This window comes from Kogia breviceps, chromosome 15 (genome assembly GCF_026419965.1).
Source record: "Kogia breviceps isolate mKogBre1 chromosome 15, mKogBre1 haplotype 1, whole genome shotgun sequence".
Taxonomy (NCBI): domain Eukaryota; kingdom Metazoa; phylum Chordata; class Mammalia; order Artiodactyla; family Physeteridae; genus Kogia; species Kogia breviceps.
Genome location: NC_081324.1, coordinates 76,098,147 through 76,125,371, shown reverse-complemented (window position 1 = coordinate 76,125,371; position 27,225 = coordinate 76,098,147). Strand labels below are relative to the sequence as shown.

Sequence of the window (27,225 nt, the reverse complement as noted above, 5' to 3'; positions counted from 1 at the left end):
CACTTATTATTAGCCGCTCCCGAGGTAGTCTTGTAACAATCAAGTGAAAACGGAACTCTCTCTCTCTCTCTCTCTCTCTCTCCCCTTCCTTCAGATCACCCAGTTAAAGATTGAAAATAATCCCTTTGCCAAAGGATTCCGGGGCAGCGATGACATGGAGCTGCATAGAATGTCAAGAATGCAAAGGTAAGAAGATGGTGTCCTTGGTTCCCGCCTCTGCACTCCCCACCCCCACTAGTAACACAGGTGAGCCAGCAGCACCAGAAGAGCAGGCACAGAGAAATGGGAGCCTCTTTGCCATCAAGAAAAAGGAGAAAGAGCCTCTTCACTCCCACTTTCTGGTAACCCTCCAGGTGGCTGCCTCTATCAGGCAACGTGGAGCGCGTAGCTTTAGGGGAGAGCGTGTCGGAGGAAATGTGATGGTCTCCATCTGTCTCGGGAACAAAAGCTACAATCTTGTCCTCTTTCTCCCTCAAGTGAAGTCCGCTCTCTCTTTCTTCCCATCGGTCACAGCCAATGAATGATGTTCTTTTTGGCAACAGCTCTTGATAAATGAAAAGGAAGTTAATGGCTTGAGTTCCTGGGGGTGATACACAGACGAAGTTGACACCACGTGGTGTCCCAGGCATGGGGGGATTGGAAGCTGGTGATAAAAATTGCTCAGTGTTTTTACATATCCTGTGGTCACGGTCGCTGATATGATGAATAGAAGGGGATGTGGAGAAGGGGAATTTGGTCTGATTTGAAAGGATTGTACAAGCGTTGCCAATTTTGTTAAATATTCTCTCTACCTCTTGGTAGAGTTCCCAAATAACTTACCATATGGCAAGAGAATTAGGAATACATCTTGATCCCTTTGACCAAGAAAGCTTTTTTTCTTCCCTTTTTGGTGGGTTTAGTATTTCAAAATAGAATGAGGTCATTTAGGGAGCTTTTCCTTATCCCTTCTGGAAGACACGAAAAGGGAGAGTTGGGCAAATGGACAGATGTAGTCATTCAAAGGAGGACAAGAGACCTAAGAAAGAGAAAGAGAGAAAGACCGCAGCTTTGTGGTTTGAACATTGGGTTTAGAAATACGTGCCATGGAAATTGTTTTCAGATAGCGGGCTTACCAGATCTAATTTTGCATGCTTTTAAAAAATAAATATGCCATTATCTTCAGATGGGACACGAACACCACACTCATATGAATTCCTGCATTCATAACTGGTTTCCTTCACAATTGTGGATTTGTAAGATGCTTTTTGTGGCGACAATAACCAAGTTCTTAAATGATTATTTAGAAACATTTTTGGCTCTACGTGTCTACATTTGGGAACTGGAGTTGGGTTTAATCTTTGGCCGTTGGAAAAGTTGACAACAGATACCACTTAAAGGTGTAAGAGGCCAAACTATTTTCAGCCGTAGGCTCGGGATGCCAAGTTTTTATTTGTATGGTGTCTAAACCCCCATCCTATCCTGATGGTCGTCTGTCATCACGGCAGCTTCGCCGTTGATGGACAGTCTCATCTTGGTCCTCCTGCAGGTAGGGGTCCAGGCTGTGCAGGTAGGGACTGGTTCCAGCCTGCAGCTGAAGACCTTCTTCCCCTCCCCCACCTCTTCCCTCCTTCCCGCAAGGTCAAGAGCAGGTGGGATCATGGGTTTAAGGTGTTGCGACTCGCCCCCTCCACCTTACCCAGTCACCAGGTCCTGTTGATGCTACCTTCTTATCATATCTCTCAAGTCGCCTCCTTTCTCCATCCAGGCTGCCTATTCCAGCCACCACCAACCTCGCCTGCTGCAGCTCTGTTCCCCTCCCGGACGTGCTCCAGGCAGCTGCCAAAGACATCTTTGTACAACGCAAATCAGACAACGCTTACTGCACAGCCTAGAACACTCCCAGGCCTCCTGTTGCTCTCAGAGTCAGGTCCAGACTCCTTGGTGTGGCCTTCCCATCCAGCCTTGCCACACCCCCTATCTTTGTTCCTCACCAGCGTCTTCTCTCCCTTTCCATCATGCTGAAGGAGCTGCTCCAAGTCTGTCTTCTTTCCATTATTTCTGGCCCTTTGAACACCACAGTTGGTCTGCCTCTGTCTTTCTCCCCTCCTGTTCCATCTCCTGCCCATCGCTAAAGCCTCCTTGTAGCTACTTCTTCCTCCAAGAAGCTTCCCCTGGCCACAGGCTGCGTAGTCAGGGTGTGTCTGTTCCCAAGAGCCCTCACTGCTTTCCTTTGTCAGGCCAGGGCCCTGTGCTCTGGAAGCTGGTTGGGCGGATGACGGACGTCAAAGGAAAGGCAGGTGGGGAGGGACAGGTGTTTGAGAGCTCACATGTCAGCGATCTTGAGGACTCTCCGTTACAGCTCCAAACAACACGGCTGGTTAGGTATTTAGGCAGATGACTGTACTTTGGTCTGAACGGTCTGCCCTAACCATCCCCTAGTTACTGCAGATTGGCTGAGGGGTCCTTTCCGGGTAGGCCCTTGGAGACGGAAGGAAGGCAAGGTGGTTGGTCCTCAGGAGTCAGTGATTGACGTGTTGGATCGAAACTCTCAGCCTCCGAGCCACGTGTGTCTTCGTGGCCGCGTTAGGAGTCGTGCTGGGGAACAGGGAGAGGACGGGGTCATGCGCCCAGTTCTCTAGAGGTGGCCCCTGTGGGGGGGAGAGGGAGCAAAGCAGAGAGGCTCCAAACCTGGGTGCAGTCCTTGCTCTGCGTTTATCGGCATGTGACCTCAGGCAAGCAATTTCACCCCACAGAGCCTCAGTATCCTCATCTGTAAAATGGGCTTAAATAAATACAGCTTCCCCTTTCTGGGGTTCTTGTAAGAATTATATGAGAAAATGCCTGAAGAGTGCTTGGTTCCTAGACCACGCTCCAAAAAAATGATCCGAGCTGGGGAAAACTCCTCATGACTCCCAGTTTTGCCCTTGTTCAGAATTGATTCTGGGCTGTGGTCCCAACTCCCAGCTCGCAGTAGGTAGTGACAAGTGGGGAAGATGGCTCTCCGGAGACGGCTGTGATAGCAGCCTGGCTGGAACGGCAGGCTCACTGTTGATCTTGTAATCCTGTTTCCTGTCCCCCACACACCCGGTGACAGCTGGCTCAGGGAGCAAAGCGGGAGGAATGAAATTTCCTCTAATTCCAACAATCGGATGAAGGGAGAAGGGTGGGGTTAAGGAGGGTTGAGACTTCACTCGCAGTGATCCCACATAAATAACGTTTGGATTAGCTTGGCCAGTGTCTGGGCACTCAACGCCCCCTCCTCTCTCTTCACCCAGCCGTCTGGGTTTGGAACATACAGAGGGTGTCATAGTTTTCCAACACTGACGTGCGGTCTCTAGTTACAGAAGTAGTAACTGCTTATTCTGAAAATGGGGGCGCAAAGGGAAAGCACAAAGAAGAAAATAAAATCATTCCACAAATCCTGCCTGTAGCCGGCTGGTTAAAATACGTGCCAAGGTTATTTTGAAAGGTTAGTCTGTGGCTTAAAAACTTCTTATCCCTAAAAACCAATATTTTGGGCTTCCCTGGTGGCGCAGTGGTTGAGAGTCCGCCTGCCGATGCAGGGGACACGGGTTCGTGCCCCGGTCCGGGAAGATCCCACATGCCGCGTAGCGGCTGGGCTCGTGAGCCATGGCCGCTGAGCCTGTGCGTCCGGAGCCTGTGCTCCGCAACGGGAGAGGCCACAACAGTGAGAGGCCCGCGTACCACAAACCACCCCCCCAAAACCCCAATATTTCCCAAATTGCAGTGCCCCCTCCCCTGGTGAGAGATGAGATGATTTTAGAGGGTGCCCACAGACATACAGTTGCATCAGCCTGATTTCATAGACAGTATTGCTTAGAATGCGACTAAGTTCGTTTTTTTTTTTTTGGCCACGCCGTGTAGCATGTAGGATCTTAGTTTCCCCGATCAGGGATTGAACCTGTGCCCACTAAGTGCAGAGTCTTAACCAGTGGACCTCCAGGGAAGTCCCCAAGACTAAGTTCTAAGGAAGGAAAGGAAAGAGGAAGGGAGGGAGGGAGGGAGGAAGGAAGGAAAGTTAAGGCTGGTTATTTAAGGAAAATATTAACTGAATGGCAGGACAGCTGGTGAACATTTCAAGGTGATATGCACGTGGCAGAAATCTGGGAGTTGCACCTAAATAAATGCTCCCCTTAATGAGAAAGTGTGGGAGCGTCACTGTCCAAGGTGAACAGGAACTTCCTTGGCCTATGCGGCCAAGGCCAGGGCCCTGGGGTTGGGGAGGGCACCTTTATGGAGAGGATGGGATCCAGGCATTGCCCCAGCAACGGGATTTGAAACTGTTGGGAGGAAGGGTTTTCTGGGTTGGATCAGGGAAAGAATGGACAGGGATCTACCTGTCTTGGGCTCTGGAGGAGGCGTCAGACTCTAAAGATCTCTGAAAGCTGGCTGGCTTTCAGTGTTCTAAGGAACACTGTTCCTTAGAAGCGTGGGGTTCTAGAGGTAGAAGGGATCCCGGGAGGTGGCATCTGGTCCAACCTTCTTCCTTTTGCGGAAGGGGAAACCGTGGCCCAGACCCTCTTTTATTTAGTTTTTGATCTGTTGCCTGCTTCTTCAGCTAACACACATTCATTCAGGGCTGACTCTATGCCAGGTCCCAGGGATGCAAAGGTGAATCCGTGCATCGAGGGGCAGGGTCCACTGATGGTAAAGCAGGCTCTGGAGCTGGGGTCCAGCCTATCACGCTGATTAGCCCCGGGGCTCCCCTACTCCATGGAGCTTCTATCTCCTCATCTGTAAAATGGGAGATAATTGTAGAACCTACCTCCACAGCTGTTGCAAGGATGCGATGAGGTAATGCGGGTGTCCTAATTACTCTTGCTACGAAACAAATTACTGCTAAATTTCACACGGACCGGCTGCGAAGCCCTGCGCTCGGAGCTGTGCCGTCAGTTGTGTGTGTGTGAGACTAAATCCAGGACAGCCAGGGCTCTAGCACTTAGCTTCCGACGCCTCTACGGCCCACTCAACGGGGAGGAGGTACAGGCGGCCTCGGTCCTTCCATGGGGAGCTCAGAGGCTATCACAGTTCCAGATTTCATCCACTTGCAACCTGCCAGCCCTCAGGAATTCTCCCTCAGTGCTACTTGTGGTCGAAAGATCGGGCATCACTCGTTGTCACTGTGCATGAGGTGAAGCAGGAAGTCCCAGGGAAACACTTTGGTTTAGTTCAGGATTTGCGGGTCGGGAATTTGGGAGGGATGCCTATGGGTAGTTCTTGTTGCTGTCCGGTGTTGGTGGGAACAGCAGGTATCTGAAGGCCAGACAAGGCTGGACGTCCAAGATGGCCCATCCCATGACCCGCAGTGGACTCTGGCATTTGGCCGGGAGCCCATCTGGGTTGACCACTGGAGTGTGTGCATGTGACCTGTCCAACGGCGGAGTCAGACTCCCTCCGTGGTGTCAGGCTGCCCCTGGAGAACCACAGGGCCTTTGCTCACTAGACCTTGGGAAGCTGCAGTGTCTTTGCTGCTGCGTTCTGTTGGTTGAACGGGGACTCAGCGGGACTCTGAGGCGGGCCCAGATTCCAGGAGGCGGGGCAGGGATCCTTCCTCTAGATAGAAGGAGGGTCAAGGAGTTGTGCCCACATGTTTTAACCCTGCCTCAGGGGTGCCTGGCACGGTCCCTGGCCTGGAGTGACCCTGGATCATGTTAGGTGCTGAGATGGGATCCTTGCCCTCGTGAAGCCAGAGGCCAGGTTGATTGTCAGTTAAGGTGCAGAGGCCTGGCTGTGAGCTTTGTTTCTTTCGGATGGAGGGAGTCCCCCCTCGGCCCCGCCAGGCCGCCACTGGTCTTTTTGGAATGACAAACCCGAGAATCTGAACAAACAGCAGCAAAGTGCTTCCTTGGGCACCTCTTGCTTTCATGCAGACGGAGTGGCCGTGACCAATGCCTGGTCTCTGCGGCATACGCAGCATTTACCGAGTATTATTGGGAGGCTAGCAGAGTGCAGCAGTGTTGGCGTCGGAGCTCTTCGTGGGAGAATTGCGGCTGCCTCTACTTCCTCGGCTTTTTACTGGACTGCCAATACCTTGGCAGGAAGTCATCTCCGGAGCTGGGGTACTTGGAGTCTCTGTTTGGCTGGCCTGGATGTTGAGCCCCTGGACCAGAAAGCAGATAGAAAAGCTTAGGACCCAGGATGTCCCGGGTAGCGCCAATAGGTTGGTTTTGTCGGCGCCAGGCCGTGGGCGTCTCTGCCCACCCGCGTGAGAAACGCACCGTTGTCTCCCACCTCTGCAGTGCATGTCACCTCCTCCTCTTCTACCTTTAGGGCGGGGCTTCTTAATCACAATCTAAGATCCCGTTGGAAAATCCGATTAAAACAAGGAACGCTGAAAAACTCAAAATATATAAATAGAAGAAAAAATGTCAGAGAATTTCAGGGGATTCATGGGGTCCGGGACCCTCCATTAGGAGTTCCTGAAGTGTGTCCCAGTGTTTCATTATGAAAAATGTAGGACATGTAGAAAACATGGAAGAATTGTATGGTGACCACCCACCCGTATGCCCACGGATTAGGGTCTGCAGTTAACATTTTGCTATATGTTTGCTCTGTCACACATCCATCCACCGATCTGTCCATCTGTCCATCCATCCATACACCCACCAATCTATCCATTTATCTATCCACCTATCAATTCATACATACATTTATTCTCCCACCAATCTATCCCTTCACCCATCCATCCATCCATCCATCCATCCATATTATTATTTTTTGGGTACATTTCAAACTCAGTTGCAGACGTGAGTACCTTCCATCCTTGTGTGCTTCAGCATGCATACCATTAACTAGGATTCCGTTTTTGTTCGTGATTCTCTATTTCAGGTAAAATTTACATACTGTGAAATGTACAACTAAGTGCACCATTCACTTCCTGACAAATACCCATACCCGTGAAAGCCAAGCCCGTATCATGATACAGAACACTCCTTCACCCCGGAAAGTTCCCCCATGCCCCTTCCCAGTTAATTCCTCCTCCACTTCCCCACCAGAAACAGTCAATATTCTGATTTTCTTTAACTGTAGGTTAGGTTTGTCTGTTATAGAATTTTATATAAAAGGAATCATCCAGTGTTTACCCTTTTGCTTAAGGCTTTTTCCTCCTGGGTAGCTTTTAAAACTCCCAATGTCCAGGCTGCACCGCAGAGCAATGGCATCGGTATTTAAAAAAACGTTCCCTAGGTGACTGCAGGATGCAGCCAAGTTTGAAACTCACTTCTCTGGAGAGATTTCCCTGTCCCCACCCATCCCCACCTTAAGCCCTGTCTCTCAACTATCCCATCGTGGTGGCTAATGTTCTCACACTAGGAATTTGTTTTCCTAGAGACCCATTCCCCCATAGGTGTTTTTTGGTTGGTTGGTCTTTTTTTTAAGGGGGAGAGGCAGACTTTTTTTTTTTTTTTTTTTAACATCTTTATTGGAGTATAATTGCTTTACAATGGTGTGTCCGTTTCTGCTTTATAACAAAGTGAATCAGCTATACATAAACATATATCCCCATACCTCTTCCCTCTTGCGTCTCCCTCCCACCCTCCCTATCCCACCCCTCTAGGTGGTCACAAAGCACGGAGCTGATCTCCCTGTGCTATGCGGCTGCTTCCCACTAGCTCTCTGTTTTACGTTTGGTAGTGTATATATGTCCATGCCACTCTCTCACTTCGTCCCGGCTTACCCTTCCCCCTCCCCATATCCTCAAGTCCATGCTCTAGTAGGTCTGTGTCTTTATTCCCGTCTTACCCCTAGGCTCTTCATGACATTTTTTTTTTTCTTAGATTCCATATATATGTGTTAGCAAGAGGCAGACTTTTATATTAGTCCACAGAACATTTCGTATTCCTGCAGAAGTGGCTGCTTTGGGGTGACTTCGTCAAGGTCATCATTTCACTGACGGTCATTCTGCATATGTCCAAGGGGCCCCCGTGCTTCCTTTCGGAACACAGGAGGCCTTAACACAGGCCCTTGAGTACAGGAAGCAGTTTCAGAAAGGTCCCTGTCCTACGTTAGTCCTGGACCCTCTGCACTATGGCTTCCAGAAGGACCGAGGCCCGGCCTCAGAAGGCATCCTGTACCTTCTCATCCTCCCTCCAAAATCATTAAAAACAAAACAAAACTAAACTAAACTGAAACTAAAATCAGTAAAGTATTAAGCTCTTCAATTTAGTACTAGATACCTGGGAATACTTATTTGATGTACTATTACTAAGAGCCCGCCACAGGTTTAGTTTGCTTTGATCTTTCATGACTGTAGCTTCACATCCAGCTTTTACCTTGGGGCTCACAACTCAACTGTGACGGAGGCCTCGTTATCCCCATCTGCAAAGGGAGAAACTGAGGCAGAGGGAGATATCCTGAACCATCCACATAACTGGTCCAGGGCTCTTCTCTTGATTCTGGAGCTGCTTCCGTAGAGTTACTCAAAACCTTTTTGTGGGGCTTCCCTGGTGGCGCAGTGGTTGAGAGTCCGCCGGCCGATGCGGGGGGCGCGGGTTCGTGCCCCGGTCTGGGAGGATCCCACGTGCCGTGGAGCGGCTGGGCCCGTGAGCCGTGGCCGCTGGGCCTGCTCGTCCGGAGCCTGTGCTCCGCAATGGGAGAGGCCACAGCGGTGAGAGGCCCGCCTAGCACCAAAAAAAAAAAAAGAAAAAAAAAAAAAAACCTTTTTGTGAATCTCAGACCCCTTCAGAGTAACCAATGCAAGTATGGACGTCTCCCTAGAAAAACTGACAAGCTCTACTCATCTGATATTAGGGGTTGGGGGGGGGAGATTCATAGATCGGTTGAAGCCCTTGCAAGGTAAGAACTTCAGCTTCAAAACATAATGGTGTGGTTTATAACCTCGTGTTTATTGAGCAGCGTGTCTCAAATATATGCTAAGCCTTTCCAAATATTGTATCGTTTGACCATCCTGAGAGGCGGTGAATCTGATATTCCCATTTTACAGACAAGAGACTGAGGCTCAGAGAAAGGAAGAATTTAGCCAACCCCACAGTGGCCAAGTTGGTGGCTGGGTACCAAAGGAAGGTACATCCACACAGCCTGACTTCAGAGCTGCAACTTGAAATGACCACCCTGGTACGAACTTATGTAGAGATTTAAGAGGTTGCCAAACCAAAGTTGTCCTAAATGGTGGGAGCTCATGGTTAGAGAGGTCAGTGTCTTTGAGTTTCTTTTTTCTTTTTTTTTTTTTGGCTCGGCATGCAGGATTTTAGTGCCCCCTGCAGTGGAAGCTCAGAGTCTTAACCACTGGACCGCCAGGGAAGTCCCAGTCTTTGAGTTTCTTGCTGTCCCTTACATCAGACAGCCCTGGTTGAATCAATGGTAGGAAATTTCACTTTACTTCTTTGTGTCCCCCTGGCCTCGCCAGCAAGACGGAGCAGCCAGCGTTCACCGTGCTTTTCTCCAGCTCACTGGCGTGGTGAGATCTGAGTCATACGACGGTCGTGAAGCACTTTGTAGACAAGGTGGGAGCGATTCACGATTTGCACAGCAAAATCGCACTTGGGGTGAGCTGTCTCCTGTACCTTGAGTGTCCACACACGTTAGATCAGAATCGCTTCCCCAAGCATATCAGAAAGTTAATAAACCGGGAAGGCTCTCATGGGATTTGGGGGCCCCCCTTTTCATTTTAATAGCAGATTGAAGTACTCGTGAGGGGAGGAATTTGCTCTTCGAGAACAGAGATTTTACAGTCCCCAGCCTTGCCCCAGCGCGCTGCTTTAGTTGTTTGAGAAAGGCTGCCAGAAACTGAGTGAGCCTCGCCAGGGGCAAACAACAACAGAAACCTCCCAGCACCCCAGAACCTCTGCCACCTGCTCCCGTGAAAAGGCCAATTCAGTCGGCTGCAGTGGAAAACATTCTCGGGGCCGTTCGTTAGCAGGCTGCGTCGCCGTTTGGCCGTGGATTTCAATATTCCCTTGTAACGTTTTACAACCCAGACCCAGCGACAATGGTGTCATTCATTGCATCCGCTCACGTGGAACAGAACGTGAGGGGGAGGCGGAGCCGGGGAGGAGCTGGTCTGCAGCCCTGACGCCCAGGGTGAGCTGAGGGACTCAGGACCCTGGTTGGTGTCCAGACGGGGCAGAGCACGTCTGTGTCTGCAGGAGGCAGCGGAGACGGGTGGGATTTGACATTTGGTGAAGCAGGATTGATTGACAGTTTGACCAGTAAAGGTGGATGTTGCCTGGTGTAGCCAATAGGTAACTCTGGCATCAGAGAGGAGGATGCTCTATGTAACAGAATGGTTGTGTCATCCCAGCGGTGATGGGAAGGCAACGATTCCCTATTATCAAGGATAAGTTGGCAAGGGCTTTGGAATGGCCCTGACCTGGAGTGCAGCTCAGCTTCACCTCTTCTTAGCTGTGTGATCCGGGGCAAGTTGCTTAACCTTTCTGAGCCTCATAGTCTCTATCTCTAAAGTAAATCTAATCATAGTGACAAAATGGGATTCTTGCCAGGATCAAATGAGGGAAAGCGTGTAAGTCAACCAGTACAGGGGCTGGGACATTAGGACGCACAGAGAGAACAATGGATGATGGAGAGGAAGATGAGGATGAGGATGGTGGGAAAACAGGCCCCCGTTGCTGCCCTCTTCCCAGACGCACAAGGGCTTTGCAACTTTCACTTTAATTCTCCGGGGTCCTGGATTCTTCAGCGAGGCTCTCACAAACTGTGGAGGAAAACAGTTTACCTTCTCATCACAGGGACTTTAGAGGCTTTTGCTGTGTTGCTGCTCACTGAGTTCCTCTGATCGGTCCATTGATGAGCCCAGGAAAAACAATCCCGGGAATTCCCTGGCGGTCCAGTGGTTAGGACTCGGCGCTTTCAATGCCGAGGGCATGGGTTCGATTCCTGGTCAGGGAACTGAGATCCGAAAGCATTCTGGCCAAAAAAAAAACCCCACCAAAAGCAAAAGATGCCAGTGTTGTCTGTTGGTACCATTTTCTTCTCTTTGCCTCTGTAACCCCATCCTGATTGAGAAGTCACTCTACTCTTCCATGCCTCAATTTTGACACCTGTCAGGTGGACTTGGGGATGTTGCATTTCAGGCGTCGAGCGCGATGTGCATGACTGATGATGGGAATGATGTCTCAAGTCCTTCAGAGAGGAACAAACTGGGAGGGACAAGTGGTTATTGGGATAATATGCCTTTCCCACTTGTGTGAGTGTTAGTAATCAGAAGCAGAATTTGGCCTTTCCAGAGAGTAATTTTGCAATTTGGCAGTGCTGGAAGGGTGAATTCCACGGAATCCATTGATACATTCTCTTGTAAATTCCCTCAGCCAACATTTTTTCAGAGTGATTTTCTTTAATTAAAAAAATAACGGTCCCCATTAAGAATATCAAACTAAAAGAGATTCCCCCTTTCCTGTTGGATCTCTGACAGTCCAGTACTTGAACTAAGCAAGACCTAAATAGAATTTTGCCAGTGAGATTTGACATCTTTTTTATTATTATTATAATTTTTCTTCCTCTCTTCTTCTTCTTCTTTTTTTTTTTTCCATTATGTAGCTTCAGCAGCCAAGGGCGAACTATAAAGCTAATTTCATTCCTTTCAGCCTCCGGGCCCCAGAAGGAGAGTCTAAGCAGTGGAGCTGCTCAGGAGGGCTCCAGCTTTAGTTCTGAGATGACACAGGCCACGGGCAAGCTGGGCTACGAGACCCCTGGGTGGCGAGAGGGTGTCTGTAGCCTCATGGAAACCTGGCAGACACTCCATTGTCCCCTGCCTGGTTACTCTGACGTACTTTCAGATGACAAAGGCAGGGGCCCAGGGTGGAGACGGTCACCCCCCTGAGGGGTGGGAGAAGTGAGAGAGGAGTCTTGGGCCCCAAACACCCACAGCCCCCCAAACATATTATGTTTTAAAATGGAAAGAAGTCAGTAGGAGATTGGCTAGAAGTAATTCGGGGACAGTTGGGTTAGAAACCTGGTGGTGTCTCTTTGTAGCTCTGTGATCCTGGGCAAGTTATTTAATCTGCCTGGGCCTCGGTTTTCTAATCTGTAAAATGGGGACTAAAGCAGTACCCACTTCACAGGGTCATGGAGAGGACAAAGTGGGCGGATGCAGCATTCTTCAAAATGTGCTATAGGTGTAGTGCTCTTTGTATGTAAGATAATTTCAGGTGTACCTTTTGATTTTAATAGGTATTTACTTTAAATTGCATTAGAGGAACCATAACTAGTATCACCCCCCCCGAAGTTCATGGGTATTGCTACTCAGAGTGAGGCAAAACATATTTAGATAAAGAATTCATTTCAAACAATGGAATAAGTTAAAGAATAGTTGGTTCATGGCAAAAATCACGGCTAAGTTCGGGATTTCCTGATACATATTTCTTCTAGAGAGGTGTTCTTACTCTTTTTAAGGCCATGGGCCTCTCTGGCAGTCTGGTGAAGCTTAGGGATCACTTCTTAGACTAATCTGATTAAATGTGTAAAATAAGATGCATCGATTGCCAAGGAAGCCAGTTATATTAAAATAGAGTTGTCAAAATCTTTTCTAAATGGTGATACAGTAGTGTGCACACTTTATGAATGTCTGAAGTAATAGGATCTAGTGGCAGGTCAAAAACGACTGTACTTTTGTAGTCATCATGAGCGTAAATGGTGTCTGGAGACACATACAGCTGCAACGGGATGTGAAGCGATTTTGTTTCTGTTGATGACAGTCGCTAGGGCTGCTAACTGAACTGTGGCTTGTTGCCGACACCCAAACAGAAAGAAATACTAAATTCCAATTCAAGATTAGTGAAAACAAAGACATCATTTTGAAAATCTAAGTTTACACCCCTAAGTTTTTCCCCAAAGTTAAGATCTCCAAGTTAAGGAGACAGGCTTATGGCACTGCTCCCTCCCGAGAAATTTTATGGGCTGAAAGCACGAGTCATTTTGTAACGGCAGTCGTGATAGTTTCTACTATGTACCAGACATTTTCTCGAGTGTATTGTTGGGTAATTTCAACAATCTTGAGAGGTAACTGACGCTCAGAGAGATTGTGTCTTGTCCAAGATCACACAGCTGTTAGATGGTATGTGTGGTATAGAACATATATTTTCCTGACTCTAACACCTTTATTCTTCCCACTCTACCCTGATTCTTAGATACTCAAGTAAAAATCACAGTCCAGTGGGTTATTGGGGAAGGGAAGGTGTCAGGGGGACTCAGGGCTGACTGCTGTGGTTTCTCCAGACTATCTCTGTATTTCTCCCATTTTGCAGATGGGTAAACTGAGGCTTAGCTAGGTCACCTGCCAACTCTATGACCTTTAGCTGAGCTCTGTGCTACAGACTTGGTGGATTGGAGAACCCATTTCTGTGGGTTGCGTGAAGAAGGGACATTTCCTGAGGCGTATCGCTAGCAGCTTTGCTGGATCCACAGATGACCGGAGATCGGATTCAAATCCTGTTCTGCCCCTCTCACTTCTAGGGACCCGTCTTGGGGGAAATGAGGGGGAAACTTTGAGTATCTGCAACTTCATTTTCTTTTTTTTTTTTTTTTTTTTTTTGCGGTATGCGGGCCTCTCACTGTTGTGGCCTCTCCCGTTGCGGAGCACAGGCTCCGGACGCACAGGCTCAGCGGCCATGGCTCACGGGCTTAGTTGCTCCGCGGCATGTGGGATCTTCCCGGACCAGGGCACGAACCCGTGTCTCCTGCATCGGCAGGCGGACTCGCAACCACTGCGCCACCAGGGAAGCCCTGCAACTTCATTTTCATTTTGCTTTCCAGCCAAGCAGGTCCTCCCCTGGGACTTTCAGCTCTGTTTCCATTGAGTTTTGCCAGGCGTGGTGGTACGGTGGGTGGGGATGGGGGGGAGGATGGATGGAGGGCCTGGAGGGTCACACGTCGCTCCGGGAGGCTGTACGCGCTTCCTTTATTTGTGTATTCCTCCTGAACTAGTCCTCCTGCTCCACTATAATAATAATTATTATATTAATGATTCATATAATAATCCTGTTAATAATTGGTAATAGTAATTATTGTTTTTAACGTGGAAGTATTCATCTAAACTTAGTAAGTGCTCACTGTACAAAGAGCCAAGCCGGGCTTCCCTGGTGGCGCAGTGGTTGAGAGTCCGCCTGCCGATGCAGGGGACGCGGGTTCGTGCCCCGGTCCGGGAGGATCCCACATGCCGCGGAGCGGCTGGGCCCGTGAGCCATGGCCGCTGAGCCTGCGCGTCCGGAGCCTGTGTTCTGCAACGGGAGAGGCCACAGCAGTGAGAGGCCCGCGTACTGCAAAAAAAAAAAAAAAAAAAAAGAGCCAAGCCATGCAGACGTGCAGAAAGTAATAAGTTGATCTAAAAGGTCTCCTGTAACCCCAACTTCTGGAGGGAACCTATGGGATTCATTTCATAATCTAGACCATGTTGTTTCCTCCTTCTTTAACAATTTAGCTCACACAGATTTCTGAATTTGTGCATATCCAGCCTTCTCATCCTTTTCAAGGCCGCATAATATTCCATCGTTTAGCTCTATCAAAGTTGACGCTACCATTAATGAGGACATTTAGGTTATTTCTGGTTTTTCCCCTTGTTACATACAGTGCTGCAGAGAAAATCCTCATACTTACGTCTTTGGGTACTGACCTGATGGTTTCCTGGGAAAATCCTTCGTAATGGGCTTGCTCGCTCCATGTTATTATATATTATTATTTTTTATTATTATTGTTTTGGACACGCCTTGTGGCAAACGGAATCTTAGTTTCTTGACCAGGGATGGAACCCGTACTCCCTGAATTGGGAACGTGGAGTTTTAACCGCTGGTCCACCAGGGAAGTCCCTGTATATTTTAAAAAATGGATGCTCGTGGGAATTCCCTGGTGGTCCAGTGGTTAGGACTCAGAGATTTTACCACCGTGGTCCCAGGTTCAGTCCCTGGTCGGGGAACTAAGATCCTGCAAGCCATGTGGCATGGCCAAAAAAAAAAAAGGGGGGGGGTTATCATATTGCCTTCCAGAAAAGATGGGCAAATCACCCTTCCATCAGCCTGCACACTGTACTAGTTACTCTCCTGAACAAGATTTCCTTTCCCCATCCCAAATGTTGGCAGCCCCCTCCTCTTTGTGCATGTGGGAATATTATGGGTCGGGCCATTCTCTTCTTATCCCCCCCGGATGTTTCTCTCAATTCTCCCTGTTATCTCCTTTGCAAACTCCCACTCTGAACCCTCCCCAACCCACCTGGCTTCCTTTGGGACTCTTGTGTGCTCAGCACCACTTTCTTCCTTTCCAGGAGAGGTTTCTGTTGAATTTCCCAAACTCTTATGAGGAAAAAATTGGTGTGAAAGCTGAAGGGAAGGGAATGTGGAGGACGGATCATAAGAGTGTGAGGGACCAGATTTTGAGCACTTTGGAGGAGGCTGTGCCTATGGCGTCATAAACTGAGGCTCAGAAAGGTTGTGGTCCAGAAGTCTGTAAGTGGTGGAGATGGGACCTGAATTTGGATCTGCTTGGTCTTAGTTTCCATGCTCTTTCCTCTATCTCCTTTGTCCTCCTTTTTCTTCTTTTCCTTCCCTCTCTCTCTCTCCCTCTACGCTGCCTCCAAAACTGTGACGGTCCTGCTGATGGCTACCATTTGTTGTGCCAAACACCGTTTTAAGCCTTTCATGTGTATTAACTAATTTCCTCTCTCAATAACCCTTTGAACCTGGGGGTTTTTATTATCCCTTTTTTAGAGATGGGAAGACCAAGGCATGGAGAAGTTAAGTGTCATGTCATTGGTGACAAGTACAGCAACTCAAAAGGGAAGTCTAAGGCACAAGGAGCAAACTATTCAGATTAGGGTAACCTAGGTTCTTACGTGACTACCCCAGGTGGTCACCATTCTTTACTAATGTTGGGCAAAGACCACAGCCTCATTTTAAAGATGGAGACCCAGAAGTTAAGTCTCAGTGAGCTCTCAGCTCTTGAGCTTTTGAATTAGGGAATTCAAAGACGTCTAGAATAGGTTAAAATATTTCAACTGCCCTGTTTGTTTATTGATTGTTGAGAGGAGGGGTTCTCAACTAGGGGTGCTCATTTACCTTTCTGCATGTGTATAGAACTATTCATAAATTACTTGCCTAATGTATAAGACATGAAAAGGTGGTGACTAAATATATACGTATAGGATAGGATGCATTGGATGCACTTGAGTATAACTGGATCTATTCATTCATCAGAGATCCCTTTGTTTCTTATTCTGTGAGTTTTCTGGTAGAGTCTTTGACCCTGTGGTTCAGCCAGTGGAAGGATCTCTATCAGGCCACTGAGCAGTGTTACTGTGCATCTTCTCTCTTTCAGTAAAGAATATCCTGTGGTTCCCAGGAGCACAGTGAGACAGAAAGTGGCCTCCAACCACAGTCCTTTCAGCAGTGAGCCTCGAGCTCTCTCCGCCTCATCCAACTTGGGATCTCAGTACCAGTGTGAGAATGGTGTGTCTGGCCCCTCCCAGGACCTCCTGCCCCCACCCAACCCGTACCCGCTGCCCCAGGAGCATGGCCAAATTTACCACTGCACCAAGAGGAAAGGTGAGTGTGATAGCCCTGCCCTCCTGGCCACTGTCTTTACTTCTTCCTTCTTTTCCTTGAAAAAAAAAGCACACATAACTATGTGTATTTATTTTTTAAATGTAAGCAATGCAAAACTACATAGAGATTGTAAGAAATTCAAACCATTCAAGTAAAGCTAAAGATTCCTTTGACACGTTCCCCCCCCCGCCCACTTCCTTGGGAAAAACTTACCTGAAATGTTCAGACCCATTTATTTATTTACACTTGCACACACCCACAAATACAAAGAGTTTTGCTTTTAGTTTTAACAGGTGATAATCATACCGCATCTATTTTGTAATTTGCATTTTTTAAACTTTAGAATGCATCCTAGATATGTTTTTGTGGACTTAGAGTGGCCTCATTCTTTTTAGCTGCTGAAGAGGAAGTAGTGCCCCAAAAGGATAAAGCTGAGTTTATGTTGCCACTAGTGGTCGGGGAGTGTGCTTCCAGGGAACCTCCTTGGAATTGGATGTGCCCTTTAGTTCACGTGCAGGGTTTCTCCCAGGTGGATTCTGAGCTCTTCTTTCCTTTCCCGATCAAATCAATACCGAAAAAGGCAGAGAGGGAGAGAACAAAATCACAATAGATTTTTCTCTCCTGTGCGTCACTCCTCTTTAAATCTACTAGGCTGCTGTCTGAGACATAACCTCGTTGCCTTTGCCAAGTGAGAAATGGATGATTTTTCTCCTAAGGTATCTGAGTCCAGAGGGGAGGTTAAGGAAGGAAATTTCTGGTGGCAGTTTTTCAAGGCAGAATCAAAGGCGTTGATGCAGGCATTGGGACCAGAGAAACAGATTTGAGTCTCAACTCTGCCATCAGCTTCCTGTGTGACCTCGGGCAGGCGTCCTAGCCCTGCTGTGTGTCCATTTCTCACTTTGTAAATGATGCAAAGTTCCCTAGAGCAGTTGGTGCTTGGTAAGCTGGGTGACAGCTATGAAGGAGTAAGTGGCAGGTATCTCCCCAGAAAGTGAGTCCTGGGAGGAAGTGAAGAGAAGACTGGTCATCTAGGTGAAGGTTTGGGGTAACAGACATAAGGGGAGGGGGCCATGTAGCCTCTTGCTTACGCCCGTGGTCTTCAGAGTCAGAAAAGCAAGATGAATCCTACCTTTGCCATTTTCAAATGTTTATGATTAGGGGCGAGTTACTTAGCAAACAACATCACTAAAAGTCGGCTATAGGTTCGGGCCCGTGATTGGACCTGTCTCATAGACTTGGTGTGAAGATGTCATGAAATCATGCTTGTCCTGTGTTCAGCACAGGGTTGACTTAACAAACCGGTCCTGTTTTGCTCCAGCAGGCCCACGGCTCCGTCTTTAGAGTGGCCTGTTGGACCTCACAGCCCTAGCAGCCAACACGCTGCCTGTCAAAGCCCAGTGCCTGGTGCCGGGACCCTTTTATTTTTCTCTTTTTTGGCGGGGCTGTGCTCGTGGCATGCGGGACCTTACTTCCCCAGCCGGGGATTGACCTCACAGCCCCTGCAATGGAAGCATGGAGTCTTAACCACTGGACCTCCAGGGCAGTCCCCCATGGGCTTTCTTTAAACAAACAAACAAACAAGCAAACCCCAACAACTCACTAACTAGAACCTATGGAAAAGGATGCGTTGGCAGCTTTCTCTGGAACAGGGGTGACATGAGGAAAGGAACACGGTTTGGTGATTTGTCATTTACCAAAGTCACGTTTTGAAAGAGGGAAGAGCTATCATTGGTCCAAGCGCGGGGCTGGGGAGCTGACTTGGGTGAGACTGAGCTTTCTAGACTTACCTGAAGCCCATCCAAACTCCTTGGATCTGGAAGTCCTGAGCAATATCAGCCCATCAGGCCCCCTGGCCCAACTCCCAGCACGACCGCTGCCAGATGGGCTGGAGACCAGATGCCTGCAACATGCCTCTTCAGGCACAAGCAGGGGTTAAGAATGTCCCATGAAACACAGGTCCCTGCACGGAGATTCTGTTTTATATTATATTTAAGGGTGCCCTGCCTAGGTTCCAGACCATGGCCTTTTCAAGAACGTTATTAAGTAGGTACTCTTATTAACCCACTTTACACATGTGGAAACTGAGGCCTACAGGGGGAAAATTGTGAGCTAATGGTTCTTGAAGGCAGCATCTGAACCCAAGCCTGGTCTGCGGACTCTGCCTGGGCCCTGAACCACTGCCCTATCTGCTGCCTCCATTACTTTTGCTTATGGGCTACGGTCTCCAAATTTCATCGTCCACCAGAGATCTGCTCTTGAGGCTGGGTCAAACATGCTGATTAAGAGCTCACCAGGTTTGAATTAAAGAGTTCTTTCGATTAAATTAATGCCAGACCAGCAGAAGAGGAGGAAGTTACAAAGAATCAGGGCGCCGTTTTGAGTTCAGTATTTACAGCAGCGTCCTTGTAAATGCACTCCTGGAGGATGCAGGGCGAAGGCTTTGAACGCAAGCCTGATGAACCTCTTTGGGTGATGTGAGGACTTGGTTTGCGAGGGGGTGCTGTGCGGGATCCTCGAGTGAACTTGGGATCAACTTGAGGTGGCCCCTGGGGAAGCTCGAGTCAGTGGCTGGTCCGTTGCAGTATGTTCCAGCAGCTGACACTCTCCAGGAGTGTGACCGTGGGTCGGTTGCTTCAGCTTTCTCAACTACCTTTTCTGCAGAATGGGGGTGACAGGAGCACCTACCCTGCAGGGCTGTTAGGAGATGAAGTGAGATAATCCAGGTAGAGCACCTGAAACAGTGCCTGGTACCTGTAAGTCCTCTATTGAACGTGAGCTAGCCCTGCCCTTGGGAAAGTCACATGGTTTCAAGCAGCTCACACCTTAAACGACGCATCATAGATTTGTTTGATGACAGAGGTGATCGAATCCTCGAATGCTATAATGGAGATACGGAGAGTGTTAACAAAAAGCAGGGTGGGGTATCGACTGGACTAGGGTAGGGCGTCAGGGAAGAATTTCAGCTGAGGTCTGCGGAGAGTGGGAGTTGGATAGGAGATTGGGGTGCTGAGTGGGTGTCCAGGCGTCTAGAAGAGCATGTGTGCGGCCCCTCGGAAGATGGGGAGCCCGCTCCCACTGGGGCAGTGGACAGGAGGCCAGGGTGGCCGGAGCACAGAGGGGGGAGAAGGTGACGGGAGGGGAGGTTGCCGAGGAAGGCAGGGACTGGCTCGACGCCGGCCCTTGTGAGCCATTTTGGGGGGCTCGGATCTTAGCCTGACACCGATGGGCGGCCATTGGAGGGGTCTGAACCCCCGAGCGGCAGGATTCAGGTTGTGCTTTGAGGCGGTCGCTTTGCTGTGATAGAACTGATGCCAGGGCCCCGTTCAGAGGCTGTTGCAGGCTCTGAGGTGTGAGATGACGGTGGCTCAGGCCGGGGTGTGCGGAGAAGAGCTGGCGATGTCGGGAGAGTCAGGACCTCGTGACCGGTGGAAGATAACAAGGTGAAGAATTGCCCCTTGTTCACGGATGCGGACACTGAGGCCCAGAGAGATTGAGAAACTTGCCCAGAGTCACCCAGCTAGTGAGCCGCTCCGCCCCAAATTCATACGTACTGAGGTCTGTGCACTCGGGGTTCCAGGCTCTTTTCACTTCTGCAGAAACCTCTGCCCTTCTCACCTCCCTCCACCCCCCAAAAGGGAGCTCCCAGGGACAGAGAACATTCCAGCCAAGCTCGGTCTGTCCTGCCTGCCTGCCTCGGAGACGACAAAAAGCAATTCATCAACAGCCTCCATTGTAGAGTGATAAGGAATCAGCCGAGGTTTCCTTCCAGTTTGGGACTCCCGTTAAGTGATAACTCCATGGGTGGCTTCCCCCCGACCCCGGCCCCTGACTGCCCCACTATCTGACTTCCCCTCATTGTCTGTCTCCTTTCCAACCAGCCCAGGACGCAGCCCCAATGAAATGTCAAAGGGCCAGGCCCGGCCAGAGGGCTCCTTGTGTTTGGACCCAGCTGTCTCCAAACTATCTCTCTCCATGGTTGGAGCCAAAAAAGCTGGGAAGGTCTTTTATCAATGCCACTCAATCAAATCCAGGACCCCAGGGCCTGGGAGAGCACTTGTCTGTCTTTCTTTCCCCCTCCCACCCTGACTACCCTCCCGACAATTAGAAACCAAAGGCAACCCAAGGGAAGATTTTAGCAAAGCCATTTTCTGCACTGGCGCGGAGAGGGGGTTGGATATAGTAAGGGGTTTGCATCTTCTCAGTCTCTGTAGTTTGTAGAGCGATTCTACCTCCTTTTCTTCACTGGATCCTCCGTGCAATCTTTGAGCCATGGGAGATGCCCTCCCATCCCCATTTTGCAGGGCGGAAAATAGAGGACTAGGACCTTGGATTCCCAAGGCTATGTGGCTGCTGAGTGGCCGATCTGGGATGCGTTCATCGAGTAAATATTAACGGTACACTGACTTTGTACCGGGCGCTGTGCTGTGTGCTGAAGACAAGGGGAGAGCAAGACGGCAAAGGTCTCTGATCCCAGGAAACTTACATTCTCACTGCGGGAGACAGATAGCAAACAAGTCAGTACATTCCATGGCTTCAGATAGTGGCTGAGATTTGAACTGGAGTCTTTTGATTCCCAATCTAGGATCTTCCCACAATACCATCCTAGTTCTTTCCACTTTAAAGTTAAGAGCCAACAGCGTGGGGACACACACACACAAATCCATCCATCCATCCATCCGTCCGTCCGTCCATCCATCCATCCATCCGTCCATCCGTCCATCCGTCCATCCGTAAGTGTCAAGGTTACCACCTTGTCATACTCTCTGAACACAGCAGGTTGCATGAAGCCTGAAAGGTGGGGGCCATCTAGCAGAAAGAGCACTGTTTGAGGAGTCCAAAGGCCTGAATTAGAGTCCTACTTCTGACTTACTGAAGGCCACTCAGCTAAGGAGTTGGCTGCTCTACCTCCGGGGTCTCTGTCTGTGGAGACTCCACCACGGTCTTTCATCTGAAGGAACTCCATCAGCAAGGGAGGTGACCCATTTGGGAATGGTGACAATATTTACTCAATGGCATCAGTGATTTGAAAGCAGCTCTGTGAGTTTTCTAGCTCTGGAATCCACCCAAACACCTTCAAGTATTGGATGACCTTCACAGAGCCATCTGTCCAATCTTCCAAGAGGGAAAACAGAGTCGACCCGCATTACTTGGGCAGATAAGATTTGAATCGTTACTTTAGCTACAAGGAAGATAGAAACTAGACTGCACTGTTATTATCTCAATTCCTACATGAAATTTAGGTATTATCCCCACGTACAAACGAGAACTGAGACTGGAATGGTCCAGTGGTTCGCCCAAGGTCACGTAGCCAGTGAGTCAGAGACATAACGGTGCCCTAAGATCTGTGTCCCGGATTCATTATTAAAGTCACTTTATCCAGAATCGACAGCGTCCAGAAACACGCAAGGCACCAGGGTTTTTCACACTGCTATGTGGGGATCCGCGGTCAGAATCAGGAAGAGGTTTACTATCGTCCAAGAGACTCCTGTGGGTTCTGGACGTTATATTAATATAATTGACCACCCTTAGCAACTTTCTGAAACCAAGCCGTGGACTCATCTGATTGCAGACTTGACCCTTGACTACAGCCCATTCCCCAACCGTGGAAGAGAAACAGGACTTGGCTGGGACAGAGGTCTCTGCTGTTGATCAGTTATCAGGCTCCCAATAAAAAGATAGAAGCCAAACCGTCACGAAAATAAACACAGAGATTACATCCCAAGCATTTATCACGACCAACGTGAAATTTGGATCCTGGCTTTGGAATTTCTTTACAGTGTGATGAGGACCGAGAGGCACTGGTGGATGCTCATGTCCTGTTTCCATCAATAAGCCAGCATTGAGTTTTTCTTAGGACTCTGCATCCGATCTTCGGGGTATTAAGGATTGGAATGTGTAATTTTACGATTTTCCAAAATGTGCTCTGGCCTTTTTCATATTATTCTTCCTTCTTTACTTGTAACCAGTCTGGAAGGGGATCAGAAACTCGAGAATGGTTAGTTTGCCTTGTATTTTTCTCTCTTGCCAGGGTACCCTGCGGCTGTACTTTCTATTATTGAAAAGGGGAACGCCCTGGTTAAATGGAAAACCCAAAGGTTACGATTCCAGCAACAATGGAAACATTCAGATTTATGGATCTTGGGGGGGTGGGTGGAAGGAAGAATAGAGGGAGGGAATCAAGGGAGGAGGTGGCCACGACAAAAAAAAAGAAATAAGTCGAGAGAAGCGGTGTCTTTAAGACGCCCCCAAAACGCCCGGTTGCAGAGTGAAAAAGTGTGGACGCTTGCTCATCTGGATGTCTTCAAACATCTGGATGGTTGGCCTCAGGTAGCTAGAACACCTGGAAGAGTGATGACTGCATTTTTCACTTTTTTTTTTTTAGACCAAGCTTTGGGCATCCTATGGGTCCCAGAAAGAGTCTAGCTAAAAATAAGTTTGCTTGCTGTTAGGTGGGTACAACCTTCATGTAGATATGTGTTACTTGGGGGAGATTTTTGACTTACCTGGGGGTATCCCTCGGAGAACGATGCGAGTAGAGGTGTTTGGTGGAACCCACACCTGTTGGTTTATGGTCCAGTGTGAAGCCGTAGGACTTCCTGTGGGGAGAATGACTGACTTGGAGCTTTACATCCAAGGACCAGCTGCTCTTGACACAGTGTCAGCCTCCTGCCCGTACAGGTCCTGCCCTTGTGCAGGGGAGGATGGAGAGGGGCCAAGGATGTGTGCCGAACACAACCGCAACTACCAGTCGACCAGCACCTGGCACTTGGTGGCGGCTCAGTCAGTATCTGTTGGATGACTTGAGTGAGTGGCGTTGCGTAGTAGAAATCGAGAGAGCTTGGAGGCAAGGTGTGGTCGGCGAGGTGAAGCAGACCCAGCTTGCGTTCCAGCCCCTGCTCCTTCCCAGCTGCATGGCCTTGAGCAAGTCTCTTCTCTGAGCTTCAGTTTCTGCCTCTTAAGAGATGAGAACGAGAGCAGCCGCCTCGAGGAATGACTCTAGGAGATTAGAGTCAGGTCACTTAGTAGGTGCTTCATAAATCATAGCTCTTCTTTCTTCCCTTATCTAGTCCTGCGTCCTGCCCACATGCCGTCAGCCATCACAGTGGTGACGGTTGTGGGAGTGTCCCAGTGTTTCATTTTTCTTCATACTTGCCAAACTCAGGCATATTTCTTTCTTTTTTTCAAAAAAATAAATTTATTTATTTAAGGCTGCGTTGGGTCTTCATTGCTGCACGCGAGCTTTCTCTCTAGTTGCGGCGAGCTGGGGGCTTCTCTTCGTTGCGGTGCGCGGGCTGCTCATTGCGGTGGCTTCTCTTGTTGCGGAGCACGGGCTCTAGGCACGTGGGCTTCAGCAGGTGTGGCTCACGGGCTCTAGAGCGCAGGCTCAGTAGTTGTGGCGCACGGGTTGAGTTGCTCTGCGGCATTTTCCCGGACTAGGGCTCGAACCCGTGTCCCGTGCATTGGCAGGCGGATTCTTAACCACTGCGCCACCAGGGAAGACCAGGCATATTTCTTAACGTTATTCATTAGAAAGAGATCGGAAGTGAGGCAAGAAAAGTCTCCAGTTTGGGGAGTAAAATTCCAGCCAAGGAATGAATCTGTGTGAGGTTTACATTTTGGTAGAAACTCCCAAGTATTGCTTCCCTTGAAGGAAACACCTGGAGGTGTGTTATTACAGACGAGGTCTGCCGTGATACAGGTGGTGTTACCCTGGTAACAAGGGCTGCCCTTGGTGATGGGTATCAGGAGATGTACATGCTCGATTTTATTCCTTAGCTGCCCAGTGAGGTTAAGGATTGCTAACTCTGATTCAGAGGTGATAAAAATGAGTCCCAGAGATGGCAGATGCCTTGCTAGTGTCACACCGACATTAAGTAAAAGAGCCGGATTCAGACTCACACATGTCTAAGTTTCTTAACGTGAGGTCTGCATTTTAGGGAGTCTTTGAGGCCCCCCCCCCCGAAGCTGTGTGCATCACTTTGGTCTATACATACAGTTCCCAAAACTTCATGTTTCAGTTTATTTTTCTAGGAGAGAGAAGAACCCAGCTCTTTTGTTAGTCCCCAGAGGGGTCAGTGACCCCATAGTGGTTAAGGAAGACGCTCTTTCAGAGACAGAACTCTCTCTACTGCTCTCCACTAGGGATTCATTAGTGCTTACAGAAGGGAAGTGACTTGTTCAGCGATGAAACAGCGACACATGAATCGGTACCAACTCAACAGATCATAACTGGGTCCTTGTTCACATAAGGCATCAGGAAAGGATTTGGGGATTCATTCAGGCTCCTATCCACTTATCCACTCACCCATCCACTGTTCCATCCATTGCACAAGTATTTGCTGCGTGTCTTTCTGTCTAACATGGCGTGGAAGAACAGGAATTTTGTCATGAGATTCCTAGGATTCTAATCTTAGCTCCGTTGTTTATCCGCCACGTAAGACTTTGGGCACGTTTCTTGACCTCTGTGTGTCTCCTTTCATCTGTATGATGAGGATACTGAGAGAAGCCACCTCATGGGGTTGTTGAGAAGATTAAATGGGTGACCTCATGGAGAGTACTCAGAACAGTGCCAGGCAGAGTAAACGCGGTATGTGTTTTTACAGTTACTGTTGATGCCGTTGTTATGATTTTTGTCACTAGGTACGTCCCAGGTTCTGGAATACAGTGATGGGCGATCCAGACCATGTCTTGCCTTCATGAAGTTCACATGCTGGCGAGGATGGAAGATAATAATACTAATTGTTATTTATTGAGTGTTCCCTTGTACCAAGCTCTGGACTAAGTACTTAATCTGTATTTTCCCATTTCATTGTCAACACTTCCCGTTCTAGAAGGTGCCGTCATGACCCTTTCCATTTTACAGATGAAGAAACTGAGCTCAGTTTCCCCAGTTTACTAGAAACTATACAAAGCATCTTTTCTAATGATTGCATTAATGTTCTAGTGAGGGAATATACTGAAAATTATTTTTTGAAAAAAGGAAACCGAGCTTGGAAAGGTCAAACTGTTGGCTTAGAACTCTGTAGCCCAGTCTTAGCCTTGACAGTCTACCCCCTTTTTATCAGAATGGAGGTTGGAGCTAACCGTCTTCCGGACTTAATTCTTCTGTCCTCGGGCCAAATGGCTGTCTCTGCCTTGAGCTATGGGGTGGCTGATCCTGGCCTCACGGGTGTCTGTCCTCCTGTCTCAGCAGATGAAGACTGTCCCACCACAGACCATCCCTATAAGAAGCCCTACATGGAGACGTCGCCCAGTGAAGAGGACCCGTTCTACCGCTCCGGCTACCCCCAGCAGCAGGGCCTGGGTGCCTCCTATAGGACAGAGTCAGCCCAGCGGCAGGCCTGCATGTATGCCAGCTCCGTGCCGCCCAGTGAGCCCGTGCCCAGCCTGGAGGACATTAGCTGCAACGCCTGGCCCAGCATGTCCTCATACAGCAGCTGCACGGTCACCACCGTGCAGCCCATGGACAGGCTACCCTATCAGCACTTCTCTGCTCACTTCACCTCGGGGCCCCTGGTCCCCCGGCTGGCTGGCATGGCTAACCACGGCTCCCCGCAGCTCGGAGAGGGAATGTTCCAGCACCAGACCTCCATGGCCCACCAGCCTGTGGTCAGGCAGTGTGGGCCTCAGACTGGCCTCCAGTCCCCCGGCAGCCTTCAGGCGTCGGAGTTCCTGTACTCTCACGGCGTGCCAAGGACCCTGTCCCCGCATCAGTACCACTCGGCTGTGCACGGAGTCGGCATGGTTCCAGAGTGGAATGACAGCAGCTAAGGCGAGGCCTGCTCCTTCACTGCCATTTCCAGAGGGAGGGGAGAGAGGGAGAGGGACAGTCGCAGGGAGAACCCCACGGACGAGATGTCTCATTTCACCCCATGTTCACGTCTGCACTTGAGAACCCCCCACCCTGCCCCAACACTGATGTAATCAGTCGCTTGAAACCACAATTCAAAAAATGTGACTTTGTTTTGTCTCAAAACTTAAAAAACCGCCAAGAGGAGATGAGTCTCCCCGCCCCCCGCACCCTCCCCCCCCCCCCCCCCCGCCACCCTGCACTCATCAACCGGCCACGTTCACACCACCTCCAGATGCCCTCCTTGATTTCTTTTCTTTTGGTCTCCAGAAAGTCCTGCCTCCTGGAGTGTTTGATCCTCATGCGTAGTTAGAGTCCTTCCCTGTCTTGGTGTTAATGTTGACGTTGTTATATAATAAATAATAATATATTTTTTTCTTTCCATTTTCTTAACGGGACCCAGTCCCTTATTTTGGGGGAGGTCTGAGGCAAGTATGTTTCAAAATATGTATTTGTGCGGTTGCCCTCAAATACTCCTCCAGCCCCAAACTTAAATCCGCAACCCTCCGCCCTGACTAAGAAATTACCTACCTCTGCCATGTAGCGTCTCCGATTTTGTCCTCCCTTCCCCATCCTCACGAAGTCCAGTTTCGCCTGCTACCGACCAGTGGAGTCAGGGTAACGCCAGACTCCATCTGGCATCCTGTCTCACTCGGCGCTCCCTGTCTTCCCAGCTCCGTGTTTTTCCCGCCCGCTAAAACGTGGCCTATAGCTTCCCGACCGGAAAGCTTGCTTTGAAAAACTTAAAAAGGCCCGGTTTACATGCGGGCAGAACTGTGATAAGCAAGGCGCAAGCTCTGTGCTGACAAGAGTTGTGAAAAAGCCAAAATAAATATTCGTCCTGATAAAAAAACAAAGCCAGCCCCCAGCTTC

At 49.2% G+C, this 27,225-nt stretch overlaps 1 protein-coding gene across 6 annotated transcripts in view; it reads left to right on the top strand.

Annotated features, from left to right (window-relative positions):
• TBX5 (T-box transcription factor 5) overlaps positions 1-26,725 on the top strand; it is a 47,786-nt gene extending 21,061 nt beyond the window's left edge. For 3 of the 6 annotated variants that reach the window (XM_067014895.1, XM_067014892.1, XM_059040407.2), the window contains exons 7-9: positions 95-186; positions 16,276-16,502; positions 25,696-26,725. In XM_067014895.1, the coding sequence (XP_066870996.1) occupies positions 95-186; positions 16,276-16,502; positions 25,696-26,273 (897 nt within the window). In that variant the 3' untranslated portion in view covers positions 26,274-26,725. Of the gene's footprint in view, positions 1-94; positions 187-16,275; positions 16,503-25,692 lie in introns of all 6 variants that reach the window. The other 3 variants (XM_067014894.1, XM_067014891.1, XM_067014893.1) reach the window with 1 other exon arrangement.
• Positions 26,726-27,225: the final 500 nt, after the last annotated feature.